The 13,394-nt window shown below is 50.4% G+C and overlaps 2 protein-coding genes across 20 annotated transcripts in view; one reads left to right on the top strand and one right to left on the bottom strand.

The window, feature by feature from the left end:
• Ssdp (Sequence-specific single-stranded DNA-binding protein) overlaps positions 1 to 734 on the bottom strand; it is a 108,291-nt gene extending 107,557 nt beyond the window's left edge. For all 18 annotated transcript variants that reach the window (XM_037432204.2, XM_037432203.2, XM_037432206.2 and 15 more), the window contains exons 1-2: positions 547 to 734; positions 14 to 86 (exon numbers count right to left, since the gene is read on the bottom strand). In XM_037432204.2, the coding sequence (XP_037288101.1) occupies positions 14 to 86; positions 547 to 602 (129 nt within the window). In that variant the 5' untranslated portion in view covers positions 603 to 734. The remainder of the gene's footprint in view (positions 1 to 13; positions 87 to 546) is intronic.
• A 256-nt stretch (positions 735 to 990) lies between these two features.
• Positions 991 to 13,394, top strand: part of Atg10 (Autophagy-related 10) — a 64,214-nt gene continuing 51,810 nt past the window's right edge. For both annotated transcript variants that reach the window (XM_037431868.2, XM_075875817.1), the window contains exons 1-2: positions 991 to 1,130; positions 1,398 to 1,655. In XM_037431868.2, the coding sequence (XP_037287765.2) occupies positions 1,563 to 1,655 (93 nt within the window). In that variant the 5' untranslated portion in view covers positions 991 to 1,130; positions 1,398 to 1,562. The remainder of the gene's footprint in view (positions 1,131 to 1,397; positions 1,656 to 13,394) is intronic.

The following is a 13,394-nucleotide window of genomic DNA, read 5'->3' on the forward strand; positions in this document are numbered from 1 at the left end:
GCACGCATCTCACCTCTGATAGGAACGTCTGTGCGGCTTTCTGGGCGCCGACGTGTAGTAAGTATTCGTAGACGTACAGCGCTAGCCTGCGACAGGGAACAGAACAGAAACATCGGTTACTCGAAGCATTCCGAGCAGCCGATCATCGCGTCAGCCGCCATGAAACACCCTCTCCCCCCTTGTTCTCTGGAATGGAGGCGGTCCGCCCATATGCCCGAGGCCTACGGAGCAATCCGCGTCGGGAAAACGCGGCGGCGTACTCGCCTTTTTTTATATCTTTTTTCACTCGGCCTCATCCGCGGACTCGCTCGTTCAAAACACGGGTCCCGATCATCGGGGGCTCCTTACGTAAAAAAAAAGTACGCACGAGCCCCGCGCGTTGATCGCGAGAAAACGCGATCGCTTTCGCCGGCCAGCACAGGGGATGGCCCTCCGAGACGCGGCAAGCGTGCCGCCGGGTCGCGCCGAGTTTTTGCCGGCACGGGCACTCGGAATCGAACATGGTTGCCGCCGCGGCGGCTACGGTGTGAACTCGGTCTCACTTACTTTTCCCGTGCTTGAGCATCCGAAGGTACTGTTGAGCCTTTTCCTTTCGCGTACATACTGTGGATTTGAACAGTCACACACCTGTCACGACATTCAGGACGACACCGACCATGTTACCATAGAAACATCAATTGATCTGTCAAAGACTGCCTTGTGATTGGGCTCACCCCCCAGCATGCACGGGCTCCCCCTGGGCATGTGCGTGACGTCACGCGCGTCGGTGCTGCCATTGGTCGTTGCGGCGTCATTACCGACCACCATCTTGCAAAAACGTATTTGAGGCCAGCGGTAAACGCAAGGTTTAACCATTTTTCTCACTGCAGGCTTTATAGTTTTTGATTTGACGCAATTATAAATTAAATAAGTTTGGTATCTCGCCAGAAAGTTGTGACAAAAACAAAACGCGGCCGTGAACTTTATTGGTTTGCGGGGGCTGCTTCCACTTGACGGAACAGCGGCGAGAGAAAAGTTGGGCCAGCGACGTAGCTATTCGCACTCGCGGCTCCGGCGATTCCAGGCTTGTTTCGCTGCCCTAGCAGCGCTGCTTTCGCAGTAGCATTTCTTGTTTTGCTAGGGCTGAGCAGGTAACCATGTGCCATTGCTGTTCAGAAAAAGGCCTTCGGAGTTGTGGCGCTTCACTCTCGTTGCATAAAAGCGCTTCTTTGGGGCACCTGTTTAACATAGGAACACGTTAATGAGCATAATCGTGCGCTACATATTTGGTTCATTTCGCGTTGCATTGGTGTCGGTGGTGCCATATTTTTTAAACGCAGCGATGTGTGTGGTTCGTCGCTGAACTGTGACTCTGACGAATTCCTTCTTGTTTCTTTTCCCTCCCGTTTCACGTGTAGGTCGTGGCATCAGTCGGGAATAAACAACGCAACCGACAGCGCACTCCCCAACTGCAAAAACCTCCCGGTTTTCACCCCTCTCCCCCACTTGCAAAAAGTGGTCAAGCCCATGACGTCACATCCTGTTCGTCTGCCTGAATGAAAAAAAGAGCAGCACGCTAAAAAATGTTGGAATGGGACGAATTTGTACGCTGTTGCAGGGAGATTGAAGCCGTCTCGGCTACGCTAGACGACGGCTGGCGTTGCGTGGTCGACAAGGTTGGTGGCAAGTTTTTCCGCATAACGCTACGACTTTGTAGTCTTTTTTTTATTTTATTTTCAAGCGCAAAGCGAGCGGCACGGCTACGCGCGCGCACCTAGCGGCCATTTTTTTTTCAGCAGACGACAAAGAAAACGTTCACTTCCGTCGTCTGCTCGCGTGCTCTCTGAGGCGTATCGGCGCGCTGAGCTTGTTGGGAAAGGTGTGTGTGTTTCTTTGGCCAAGATCGTTTGGAGCGCTGCTATGGAGATTGGCAGCCTAGCGCGTGATTGGGAAATCTTCGCGAGCAAAACTGGTTATTTTTACGAAATCTGCGAAGCCTCTCTATTCCGGACCCACGCTGCTTCACCGCTACGTAGCGCTGTTACCCGCGCCTAACCACCATCCCCATTTATTCCACCCCCCCCCCCTTATATCTCGTATTTTCATGTGGTCAACATTGCGCGTACTATACACTATCGAGGACACTTAAACGCGTTTGAATGAAGGTTGTGACCCCCACCCATCCTCTGTTACAGAATGTGATATGATCAATAGTAAAACACGGCACTGAAAACGGCTCTACTTACACACAGAAAAATTAATTACTGATAAATGGCTATATAAGACTGAATTCAGCGGTAGTGCTTACTGGTAAATCAGTGCTGATAGATTGGCTTTACAATGGCTACAGCTTGCGGTCTGATTGAATAGGACACGCTTATCACCACTGCATTGTCTTCGTTCAACTTCAATGTCTGACGCCTGCCAATCTATTACCTTGAGAGAGCTTTAAAGCGTGGTAACAGCCTCCTCAACATTTGTTTTTTTGCCTCACCCATTGTTGCAACATTTAGTCCGGCGAACAAGCTCACTTGGCGGGGAACATTTATTTTATGAGCGGCGTTGATTGTAGTTTAATTCCCTCTATAACGGTCTTGATATTAGTTTCGTTCCCCCCTTTATTCTTTCGTAGTGAATGCTCCCACCAGGCCGGGTCGTGACACAGGGTTGACGTCAGAAGTGCGATAACACACCTTCGCGATATGATACGTTATCAACCGCTGTGTCGTTCCTTCGCATAGTGCGGCGCTGATTAGTACTGTGTGCGCATACGTTGTCTTATGGTCTTAATAGTGAAGCTTATTGTTGTCAACTACTGTGGAAATCGGAACGATTTTAAGATCCCGTGCAGTGGTTTACTGCATATATGCGTCTGTCTTGTCTGTTTCTTTTTTCTTGCTCGAACCGTATTGTGGGTTTTAGTTCGTCTACGTCACACCGTCGGTGCTTCCACAAACATTTTACTTCATCGGCGATCTCTCCTGAAAAGACACATCGGCGATTCGTTCGTACCTGACTAAATTAATTGTAAATGTTCGGGTTTAACGTGCCAAAACCGCCATATGATTATGAGAGACGCCATAGTAGAAAGCTCCGGAAATTTCGACCACCCAGGGTTCTTTAACGTGCACCTAAATGTAAGCACACGGGCCTCAAGTATTTTCGCCTCCATCAATATTGCGGCCGGGATTGGATCCCGCGACCTGCTGGTCAGCAGCCGATTCATTGCCTTCTCCACCAGACCACCGTGGCTGGTGCTTGGCTAAATACTATGCCTAATCACATGGCGTCGCGTTCTTTTATAGGCCGGATGACGATGACGTCACATCTGTCAATCACTTGACCACGGGCGGAGAGCTTTGAGAATGCGCACGCAAATGTACTGCGTACGTGGTGTCCTCGCGTTGTCGCCTTTGCGCGTACATGAAACGCTAACGTTTTGGGCAAGCACCCTGCCTTTCGAAAACAGCGTGGGTACCCAAGGATTGCAAAACCTGGGTATCCAGTTTGCAGCTTTCTAGTCGTACTGAATTTAATTATTTGCAGCTAAACCAACGCTTGCTATGATATACCGGGTATGGTGCTGGATAATCCGTACTTAATTGTCATGTCATAGCGGCCCACTGTAATAACTTTGGCGCGCGATCAATTTTATCGTGATCGGGCCCAACCCGGATCGAGGTTTCGATTATGATTAGCTTCCTTTACGAAGGAGCGAGTCAATCACTGTTGAACTTAGGTTCTCAATCGGGCATTAACACGATTAACAAATCACCGTCGACACCGCGTAATGGATGTGGCAGTTCGTGATGGTGGCAACGACGTAAATGGTTACATTTTCGGAGAATTTGTATTACCGCCCAATCCTTGCGTACGATAGGCTCTGCGCTGCGATTGGCTGGACACTCCGGGGATGACGCCAAGAGAGACGAAATATGCCCTTTTCTTCTTCTTCTTTAATGAGATCGGTGCTGGGGCGAACGCTGTCTTCAGCATGGCGAGCATTATACTATGTAAGACAGATAAACAGGAGCAGATATACAGGAAACAAAAATAAGATGACATGGGGTCGAAGGTGGCCAGAATCGGAACACCCACCGCTCGAAGAGTAAATACCTGAAAGTTCTCAACAACCGAAACAGAAATAGCGAAGAGATTCCGAAAGTCACCGCAAGGGCTTGCGATTGAGAGAGGCAGAGAGGTATAGCGGCGATAACCAGATATATAAAGAAACACGGGAAATAAAAAAAAAAAGTTGGCAGGCAAAGAAGGTCGCGCGCGCACTACCAACTCTAGTCACGGGGGAGAGATGGGGGGGAGCAGAATAACGGGGTGGAGAGACTTCATGCAACCCTCTCGCATCGGTCGCCTGCTTTTGTCTGAAGCCCTCTCCCTCCTCTTGACTCGAATACCTATTCGAAGTGCCCGGCGCCCTCCTCTTGGATTTGCATAGACGTTGCCTCACCCTCGGTCTCCCCTGCTGGCGTGCGTGTGATTGCTTTACCTTCGTTCGCTCGCAATCCCTCGTCCTGCGCGTCAAACTTCCTTCATCGACCTCCTTCTCTTCATCTCTCGTCCTCCTCCGAAGAAGAAAGGGTGAGATTTTGACGAGATCTCGCGAGAGACGGGGAGAGAAAGTGAGACTGAACGAGAGAGTGTGAGAAGATCGAGGTGACGGGGAGAGAACGCGGAGGTTCGGAGGATAGATAGAGGGTGAGAGGAAAAAGACGGGCGAAGTTTGAGTCAAGTCGGGGAAAACTCGCCGCGGAGTTTTACCGAAGGAGAGAGAGGAGCATGGCAAGACAACAACGGTTGAAGGCTGCGCCGGGTAGAGGGAAAGAGGAGACCGATCGACCTCGACGCATGCGCAGCGCGCGTGTGTGTGTGTGTTGCTTGGCGCGTGGAGTCTGACGTAGCGCGCGCGCCACTCAAGAAGGAGCTCGCGACGACCGGCAGCGGCTGACTCCCCCCCGCAGCCCGAGCCGTGGGTCGAGTCCCGGCGTAGCGTGGCGCGCGCACCCATCGATCGGATCGCCGTCCAGACGTGAGCACGGGCTCACGCGCAGAGCGCGCGCGCCCTCCCCCGTCCTTCTTTTCCCAAACCCTCGTCGTTCTCTCTTTCGTAGGTCCTCTCCGCGACCCAACAACCACGTGGATTTTTCCCGCCAACAACAGTCTGCTCTTTCCTCCTCTCTCTCCTACGCGCGGTCCCGTTATCCTTGTTTGTTGCCTGCCTGTCGGTGCCTTGCCGCCCGTTCTTGTCCACACCCCTCTCCCTCCTCCGACCCTTTGCTTTCTCTCTTTCTCTATGGAGTGCCAACATCCAGCGCGATGTTTCGGTCTCGGGTTTGTTCATGTCTGCCACTCCGTGTCTTGGCGAACACCCCTTTCTTTTGCCGTCAGAAGCCATAGTTCCGAATAAGAAATAAATAGGGCTTAACTGTTGCCAGGTTCGCGGTACCCGAATAATCTTCCAGTCCGCTGCACCGGATAGAGTGTGGCGAAACGTGTTGCCTTTAGTCGCGGCCTTTCGGTGGTCACTCCAGTCCAAAGGCCAACCTGATAGATCTATATCCGTTTTCTATTTGTTTCATCCGGTCGCGTTCTTTGATCAGTCGGCATAATCAGAACTGGCGCAGTTGGTCTGCTTATCACCTCCTAAAAAGATTTCACACTTGTCATTACTGTGGACTGGCTGCTTACAATTTGGTCTCTCAAACAAACAAAGGAACGCAGATGCCCCACGCACTCTTGGAACCGTGTGTTATACGATGCTCCCTTCGTAGGGCAGCTGTTGCGCGCGTCGTTTGCGTTATGCAAAGCGTTACGAGATGGACCGTTTGTGTATACGGCAGTGCTTTCTTTGTGGTGACGGTTGTCGTGATCCCACCGCTGATCACCAGTTGTTGCGATCCCGGGGTGCTGTGGTAGCGTGGTGTAGCTTCGGGTTGAGGAAACGAGCGCTTACAAGATGGGGATACAAAAAAACAAACAGGTTTATGGCACTATTTACAAATATTTACAGCATGATGTTAAGAGTTCACAAACCACGAGCGTGGTGGTTAAACCGTTACATGGTTCAGAGCCTTCACAAACTACGAACGTGGTGGTTGAACCTTTACTTGGTTCAGAGCCTCACACACTACGAACGTGGTGGTTGAACCTTTACTTGGTTCAGAGCGACGTCCTGCACCCTGCGGCGCCGTTATAAGCCCTGTCGGGCTCCTCCTTCTTCAGTGGAACACCAATCACACACACACACAACAGGTGAGGGGTACGAGCATGCACGGCGCACGTGAACATCCAATTTCGAGTCAAGATCACTGCACTTAAAGGTGGCGCCAGAGAGGCTCTTGCTCGTCGTGTATGTCGCTGGTCGAGGGGCCCCAAGCTTCGGACAGCAGACATCAAACGGTCCGCCAATCTGTCCGCTCAATTAGCTGGGCACTTTGTGGCGGCGGTCGCCGTTTCTTCAAAGGAATACGCTGTCTTTGTTGTCCCCTCTGGAACGGCTTACAGCTTCGTGGCGACACGACGTCTCATCCGCCGGCTAGCAGGGACAATACCTGGCGGGCATAGGCATCCGGCGAGTCGGCTACTTGTTTGAGGATTAAAAGAGCGCCGCTCCCCCGTCAGCTCTCGACGCTGGTTCCAAGAAAACCTGGGTTCCAGGCGTGGGAACGTGGCCCGGCTACGCTTCTCAGCGACAGCATGGCGCCTACCGATGGCGGTCATAACACGGTTGATATTTTGTGATCGGGTCCGCAGAAAGATAAGTAAAAGAACAAAACTATGTGTCGCAACCGCTCGTATCGGCGTCGAGTCTGTATACCAAAGCCAGCTAGTCAGCGGCGTAGCCGGACACACACACACACACACATGCGTACATACATACATACATATATATATATATATATATATATATATATATATATATATATATATATATATATTCGGGGGTGGGGGATTTAACCAACCTTATGTTCGCGCGTGTGTATGTTCGTGGAGAGAAAGAGAGACAACTTTATTTGCGCATAACGCGGAGCATTCCAAATGGTCGGGCCCCTATTCCAGGGCTCCGCTGGCCCTAGCCATGATCTCTACCCGTTGGACCAGCCAGCGCTGATCAACAATGGCCGAGCTAGACAGCAGCGCCTCCCATTGTTCCTCTGTGTTGTTCATGTTGTGGTGTTCTTCATTGTGATGCGTACACTCCCACGTGATGTGAAACAGAGTTGGTGTGGCCCCACACCACGGACATATATCTTTGTATGTTGTGGGGTAGAATACATGCAGCCTGTGTAAGTTCGTGTATGTGTTTGTTTGGATTCTGCGTAATGCCACCGATTCCATTGCTGTAAGTTTCTTATGCGGTGCTGGATACACTTTTCTATTGTCCCTGTAATAGTACAGTAATACTGAAGAATTGCACCAAAGTTAGGGTCTAGGGGCGTTGGATCCTCTATTGCAGTGTGCAAGGAAGCTCGGTAATCTGTGAAGCCTCGAGCCGCCTCATCCGCAAACTGGTTCCCGGTGACGCCCTCGTGCCCAGGCGCCCAGATAATGACGATAGTTATAGCGCGAGAACAAAACGACGACACAGTGTCGTCGTTTTGTTCTCGCGCTATAACTATCGTCATGCCATACCAACTAGCCCAAGCTGCCACACGCCCAGATAATGGTTTGGGTGTATTCAATTGGGAAGTCCTTGTGAGCTTTGGTTAGAATTTGGAAGGCCTTCATACATATTCTAACTTTTTCGTAATTTCTACATGCAGCCTTCGAGTCTGTGATTATTGTCATTGGGGCTTTTCGCTCCCTGCCCTCCTTGATTGCCAGCGCGATCGCTATCTCCTCCGCTTCTGTGATAGAGGCTTGGGCTATGGAGGCACAACTTGTGACGTTTCCTTTTCGGTCTGTGACCACGGCCACCATGTTCTTTGCATTTGCCTGATATGGTGCAGCGTCAGTAAATCTCGCGGTATTCAGATATTTTGTCTGTTTATCTATGTAAACGGCTCTTGCTTTACGTCTTCCAGCATGTAAAACTGGGTCCATGTTCTTCGGTAGGGGGCATATTTTGTACCAGGCTCTGACTGAGCACGACAATTCCTTAGCTCTTCCATGTGCCTGTACTTGTTCGCCGAGGCCGATCCTCTGAAGAAGTTTTCTGCCGGTTGTCGTCTGTAGCAGGTGGTTAATCTGGGTGGTTACTTGTGCCTCAGCCAACTCATCAAATGTATTGTGAAGTCCGAGCGCTAATAGCTTCGCAGTTGAAGTGCTTTGTGGTAGTCGCAGAGCCGCTTTATACGCCATCCTTATTATTTTGTCTGCTTTTTCTTTCTCCTCTCTATTCATGTTGTGGTAGGGTAGCGAGTATGTTAGTCTGCTGATGACTAAGCTCTTTACCAAACGAAGCACGTCTTGTTCTTTCAGTCCAGCACGATTGTTCGTTATTCGAACTATCGTACGAACAATTTGTTGAGCTGATCGTTTAAGCATATTCAGTGTGCGGAGACATCGCTGATTGGACTGTAACCACATCCCTAAGATCCGAACAGTTGTTTTCTCTGGTATAATATTGCCGTCTAGCTTGACCTCAAGGCGGAGGCTCGGGTCTGTCCTTTGTTTTTTACTCTTGGAGAACCGAATGAGTTCCGATTTGTCTGCTGAGCACTGAAGCCCCCTTTCTTTAGTGTAATCTTCGATGGTTTTAGCTGCCAGTTGAAGCCGCTCTTTTTCCGCCAAGCTACCCTTGGTTGTCCATACAGTGATGTCATCCGCATAGAAGGAGTGTCGGATGTCGGGAATACCTTCCAGTTTTTGGGCTGTGTCGAAAGGTTCGACACAGGATGTCCTGTGTCGAAAGGTTCGAGCGGAAACCAAACATGGTGTTTGGTAACAAGTTATTTTGTTCAAAGTGCCGTTGAAGTCTGGCATTTATTAATCTCTCAAACACTTTGCCTAAGCACGAGGTAAGAGAGATTGGCCTGAGGTTTTCTATTGCCAATTTCTTTCCTGGTTTGGGTATCATAATTATTACAGCATGCTTCCATTGCTGTGGTATAGTGCCATTCACCCAGTGTTTGTTAATGAAGTTTAGAAGCGCTGTTATGGCTTCGTCATTCATGTTGCGAATCATGGCATTGGTGATTCGGTCCGCCCCAGGCGCTGTGTTGCGTTTCATGCTGACGATTGCCGCTCTGACCTCGGCATGCGTGAAAGGTGCATCCAGTTCTGAGTTTGGGAGCCCAGTGTATTTAGCCTGGTAAGGGGCTGTGATGGCTCGGGCGCCGAAACACTTAATATTGCCGCGCGCAATAGACATATAGATGTCTATTGCGCGCGGCAATATTAAGATATATTGCCGACAATAGATATAGATATCTATTGTCAATAGACATATAGATGTCTATATGTCTATTGTCAATAGACATATAGATGTCTTGAAGCAGGTCATCTCTTGTGCCTGGATATGTGTGCAATAATCTTTCTAGAGATTTTTGTCCTTCGCGTTTAGTTTTCAGAGGGTCAATCATGGCTCTTAGGATATTCCATGTCTTTGCTGTTCCTAGGGTTCCATTTAGTGAATCGCAAAATTGTTCCCAGTTGGCTGTCGCGAGTTGATTAGCGTACTGTTCGGCTTGCTGCGTTATTTCTTCAATTTTCGCTTTGAGTTTCTTATTTCGCTTTTGCCTTTTCCATCTTTTAGTGAGGTTTCTTCTTGCTTCCCACAGGTGGAGAAGGTGAGCGTCTACTTCAGGGGTATCATCTGTTCTGGCGACAGATTTGGTGTACATTTTCTTTTCATTTCGAATTACTTTGCACCACTCGTCCAAGTCGTCTATGGCGGTCACGTGCGCTTTTAGCGCTTTTCTATATGCGTGCCAGTCTGTAATTTTGGCTGTGCCGATGTGTTTGCGGATTCGGCCGGTGCAGATTGTGGTGCTTAGTATGTAATGATCACTGCCCAGGTTTTCAAGGGTGTTGTACCAGTCCACGCTGTGGCAGTTTTGTACTATCGTCAAGTCCGGACTTGTGTCCATGGATACGCTGTTGCCTATCCTCGTTGGTATTGCAGGGTCAGTTAACAGAGTCATTTCCAGTTTCTCTATTTGTCTTGCGATATTCTTGCCTTTGGTGTCTTGCATCTTATGTCCCCAGCTTGCATGCCTGGCATTAAAGTCCCCAACTATGATTAATGGATTCCCTTTCGCCAGTTTTGCTGTCTCTTGAAAGAGCTTGTCGAACGTTGCTCTCTTTTGTCTTGGGGCACTATAGATATTAAGTATGAAGGCGCTCTTTCCATGGCTTCCTTTGTAGGTTATTTCTGTTATGATATGCGGGATATCCGCCTCTTCAATGGGCTGATGACATATTGCTGTAATTGAGTTATCGACTAATGTAGCAACTTTCCATTCTGCGTCCCCGGTACTATAAGTTTCGTAGCCCCGTAATTTTGGTTGTGTTCCGGCTTCCTGGACTGCTATGACAGCAGGTGGGTTTTGTTGCGACGCCACCAGCTGCAACAGTTGCCCTCTTTTCCGCCGGAAACCACGGCAGTTCCACTGCCATATTTCGCACTTTTCTGACCGCTGCGTTTGATGATTAGCCATTATGCGTCTCCTGGTTCATGGCCGACAATCCGGGCCTGTTGTAAATTTTCTCAGCTTTTTCTCTTATGTTGATGCCTGTGGCATGCTTTCGCAAGGCTTTCGTGAATTCGACGTGTTGTGTCTGGATTTTCTTGTCCAAAATCTCGAGCTTTCTATCTACATTTATCATTACTTGCTCTATAACTTTCGGTATAACTTCCTTTAATGTTTCTTTCAGCATCGACGACGTAATCATTGAGTCACCTCCTGCATTCGGTTGCGTCTACAATTTCTGTCCACTCTGGGTGGGGATAGAGTTTTGTTGCGGGTGCTGCGTTTGTTCCTTTTTTAGTTCCCTATTTTCGCGTTCTAGGTCACTTATTCTCACCCGCATTATCTCTAACTCACGTTCTAAGCGCGTGAGTTGTGGTGTTTGGTGTGAGTGTTGGGAGGATTTTGCTGCCCAGCTCACCTGGTTCTTCGCTTCCTTTTTCTGCGCCTTCTTGCCCTTGTGCTGTTGTTGCTTTGCTTGGGCCTGCTTGTGGCCACCATTCCTGGAGTTGCAGCAGTCTCGAGAGCCGGACCTGGATCGGGATGTAGATCGAGATCTGGATCGGGAACTGGAACGGGCCCTGCTTGGCGGTGCAGAGTCCTCGCGGTCCGTGCTGAACCAGCGTCTCTTGAGTATGCCAGTGGTTTTTGGTGTGCTGTGTTGGTGCGACAGCAGCGACCGGCCCTTTTGAGGGACGCGTTTATTCCGGATCGCAAGTGTGGTCCTCAGGTGGGTCTCCTAGGCGACAGTTGCTGCACGCCTTTGTCATTGGTGTGAGACAAACATCCGTCCTATGTCCCTGGCTCTTGCAGAGTTTACAGTACTGCCGTGTGGGTTGATAAGGCACGCACGGCATTTCGCCACCGTAATAATACACGAAGCGTGGCAGTATTGGTCCATCGAACGTGATCACTGCAGTTTGTGACTGTCCGAGCACGCGGGCTTGAACAATTGTCACTCCTTGAGTGCGCACTCGGAGATGGCTCAGGAGTTCAGCTTCTGGAGTTTCGCGTTCTAATCCGTGCACCACTCATTTCAGGTATCCAGCAGGAGTGGATATGTAGGTGTTCACGGGATAGTTGGTGCCATTGAGCTCCAGTGTCTTTATCTTCAAGATCCTTTCTGCTACATCTTCGTACGGAGTGCTTGCAATAATTATGTTTGATCCGTTGCGAAGGCGAAGCAGAAATTTGTGGCTGTTACAGGCCTCCGGGTCACCGCTGGCATGTTCTATCGCTCGCGCAACCTGGTATGCTTTCAGTTCCTTCACAACTAACCCTGGTCTGGGCCGCATGATAATCTTCATATCGTTTTTGGGCAGCGGCGCCGCGCGCGTTCGTCGTCGGCCCCTTTCAGATGCTCTTCCGCGTTGCTCTTCTGCAAGCGTTCTAGCGCCGGAGCTGTTGCTCTCAGTGTCGCCTCGAGCAACGCTGTCATCACTCGCGGCGCGTTCTTGTTTCCTGATGCGTTTTCGCTGTCGCAATGGCATTGCTACCTGCCACTGACCATTCTTGGCTTCGTCGTCGCGTTCCTCCGCAGAGTCTTTTTCCTTGTTCTCGGCGTCGCTAGTAGATTCCCCTTGTAGCACCTCGTCAGGTGAAAGGAAATCTTCGTTGGCGTCCACCGCAGAGCTCACTTGGGTTTCGATGTCTTGGTCATCCATGTCCATAAGTACCTGGGCTAGTTCCGGGTCGTTGTCCGTTGGGGTTCGGGCAGGTGCAGCGCAACGCGTCGGCCGAGAGCTGGCTGCCAGGACTCCGCGTTCCGCTTCGCCGCGAGGCTTAGCGTGGCGGGTTGGCATGCTCTGCCGAAGGTCTTCACTTCCCAGAGGAAACCGGGATCGCTTGTCCAAAAAGGTGGTGTCAGCGTGTACCTGACGTCTTCCTGCACAATTCCCGTAGCTTCACTGGTAGTCACATGATTTTAACCGCTGCTAGGCACGATGATTAACGGAGCCGATGTGAACGCGTGTGCACTTCTCGGCGCCACCATGTTCGTGGAACATTCATTAAAGTTTTTCAGAGGCTTCAACTGGCCAGTTACACCCCCTCTCCCTTTATTGTTGTTCTCTCGCTACGGCAGTGTACAACGTCACACATCTCGGAGCTACCAATGATGATGATGAGTGGTTTTTAATGGCGCAAGGGCAAATTGCTACCACTAATAAAGAGTACGGGAAAGACAAGTAGCGGGAGGTCGCCTTTATATTAGCAACTTGTTGCTCGTACGCTCGGAGGCGACACCGGCGCAGTGCAGCCAGTGCGTCTGTGGCCTCGTATCGCGTACTTGAGCGCGCGGCAGTCCTCTCCGGGCAAATCGGGAGCCGCACGAATATATGTCACTATCGCATCGACGTAATCCCACCACGCGCGCGCCATGTCCAAAACGTTGACGTCATCGCGGGGTGGTCCGATCACGGAAGCAATGCGAAAACCACGTGACGTGCAGAAAAGCGCGTCCGGTTCAGAACGCACCAAATACGTACTAACACACCCCACTATGCCACATTGCTTTCCACCATGGGATACAGAGCGCAAAATGACACTCGACCGCTCAACTGCTAGCCCGCCGGTCGCGAGACCCAGCCGCGACGGCCACATTCTCGATGTAGGCGGGAGCACTCGAGGCCCGTGTGATTCGGGCGCTCCTTGAAGAACCTTGTACCCCTATCACACTGGACGTTTATTCTCAGTCAAATGGAATGACGTTCGCATCTCATGACGTTATGCGGCTGCTAAAGAGCGATATATAATGTCACCAGAATCGCA

Source organism: Rhipicephalus microplus, chromosome 10, assembly GCF_043290135.1.
Source record: "Rhipicephalus microplus isolate Deutch F79 chromosome 10, USDA_Rmic, whole genome shotgun sequence".
NCBI classification, from domain to species: domain Eukaryota; kingdom Metazoa; phylum Arthropoda; class Arachnida; order Ixodida; family Ixodidae; genus Rhipicephalus; species Rhipicephalus microplus.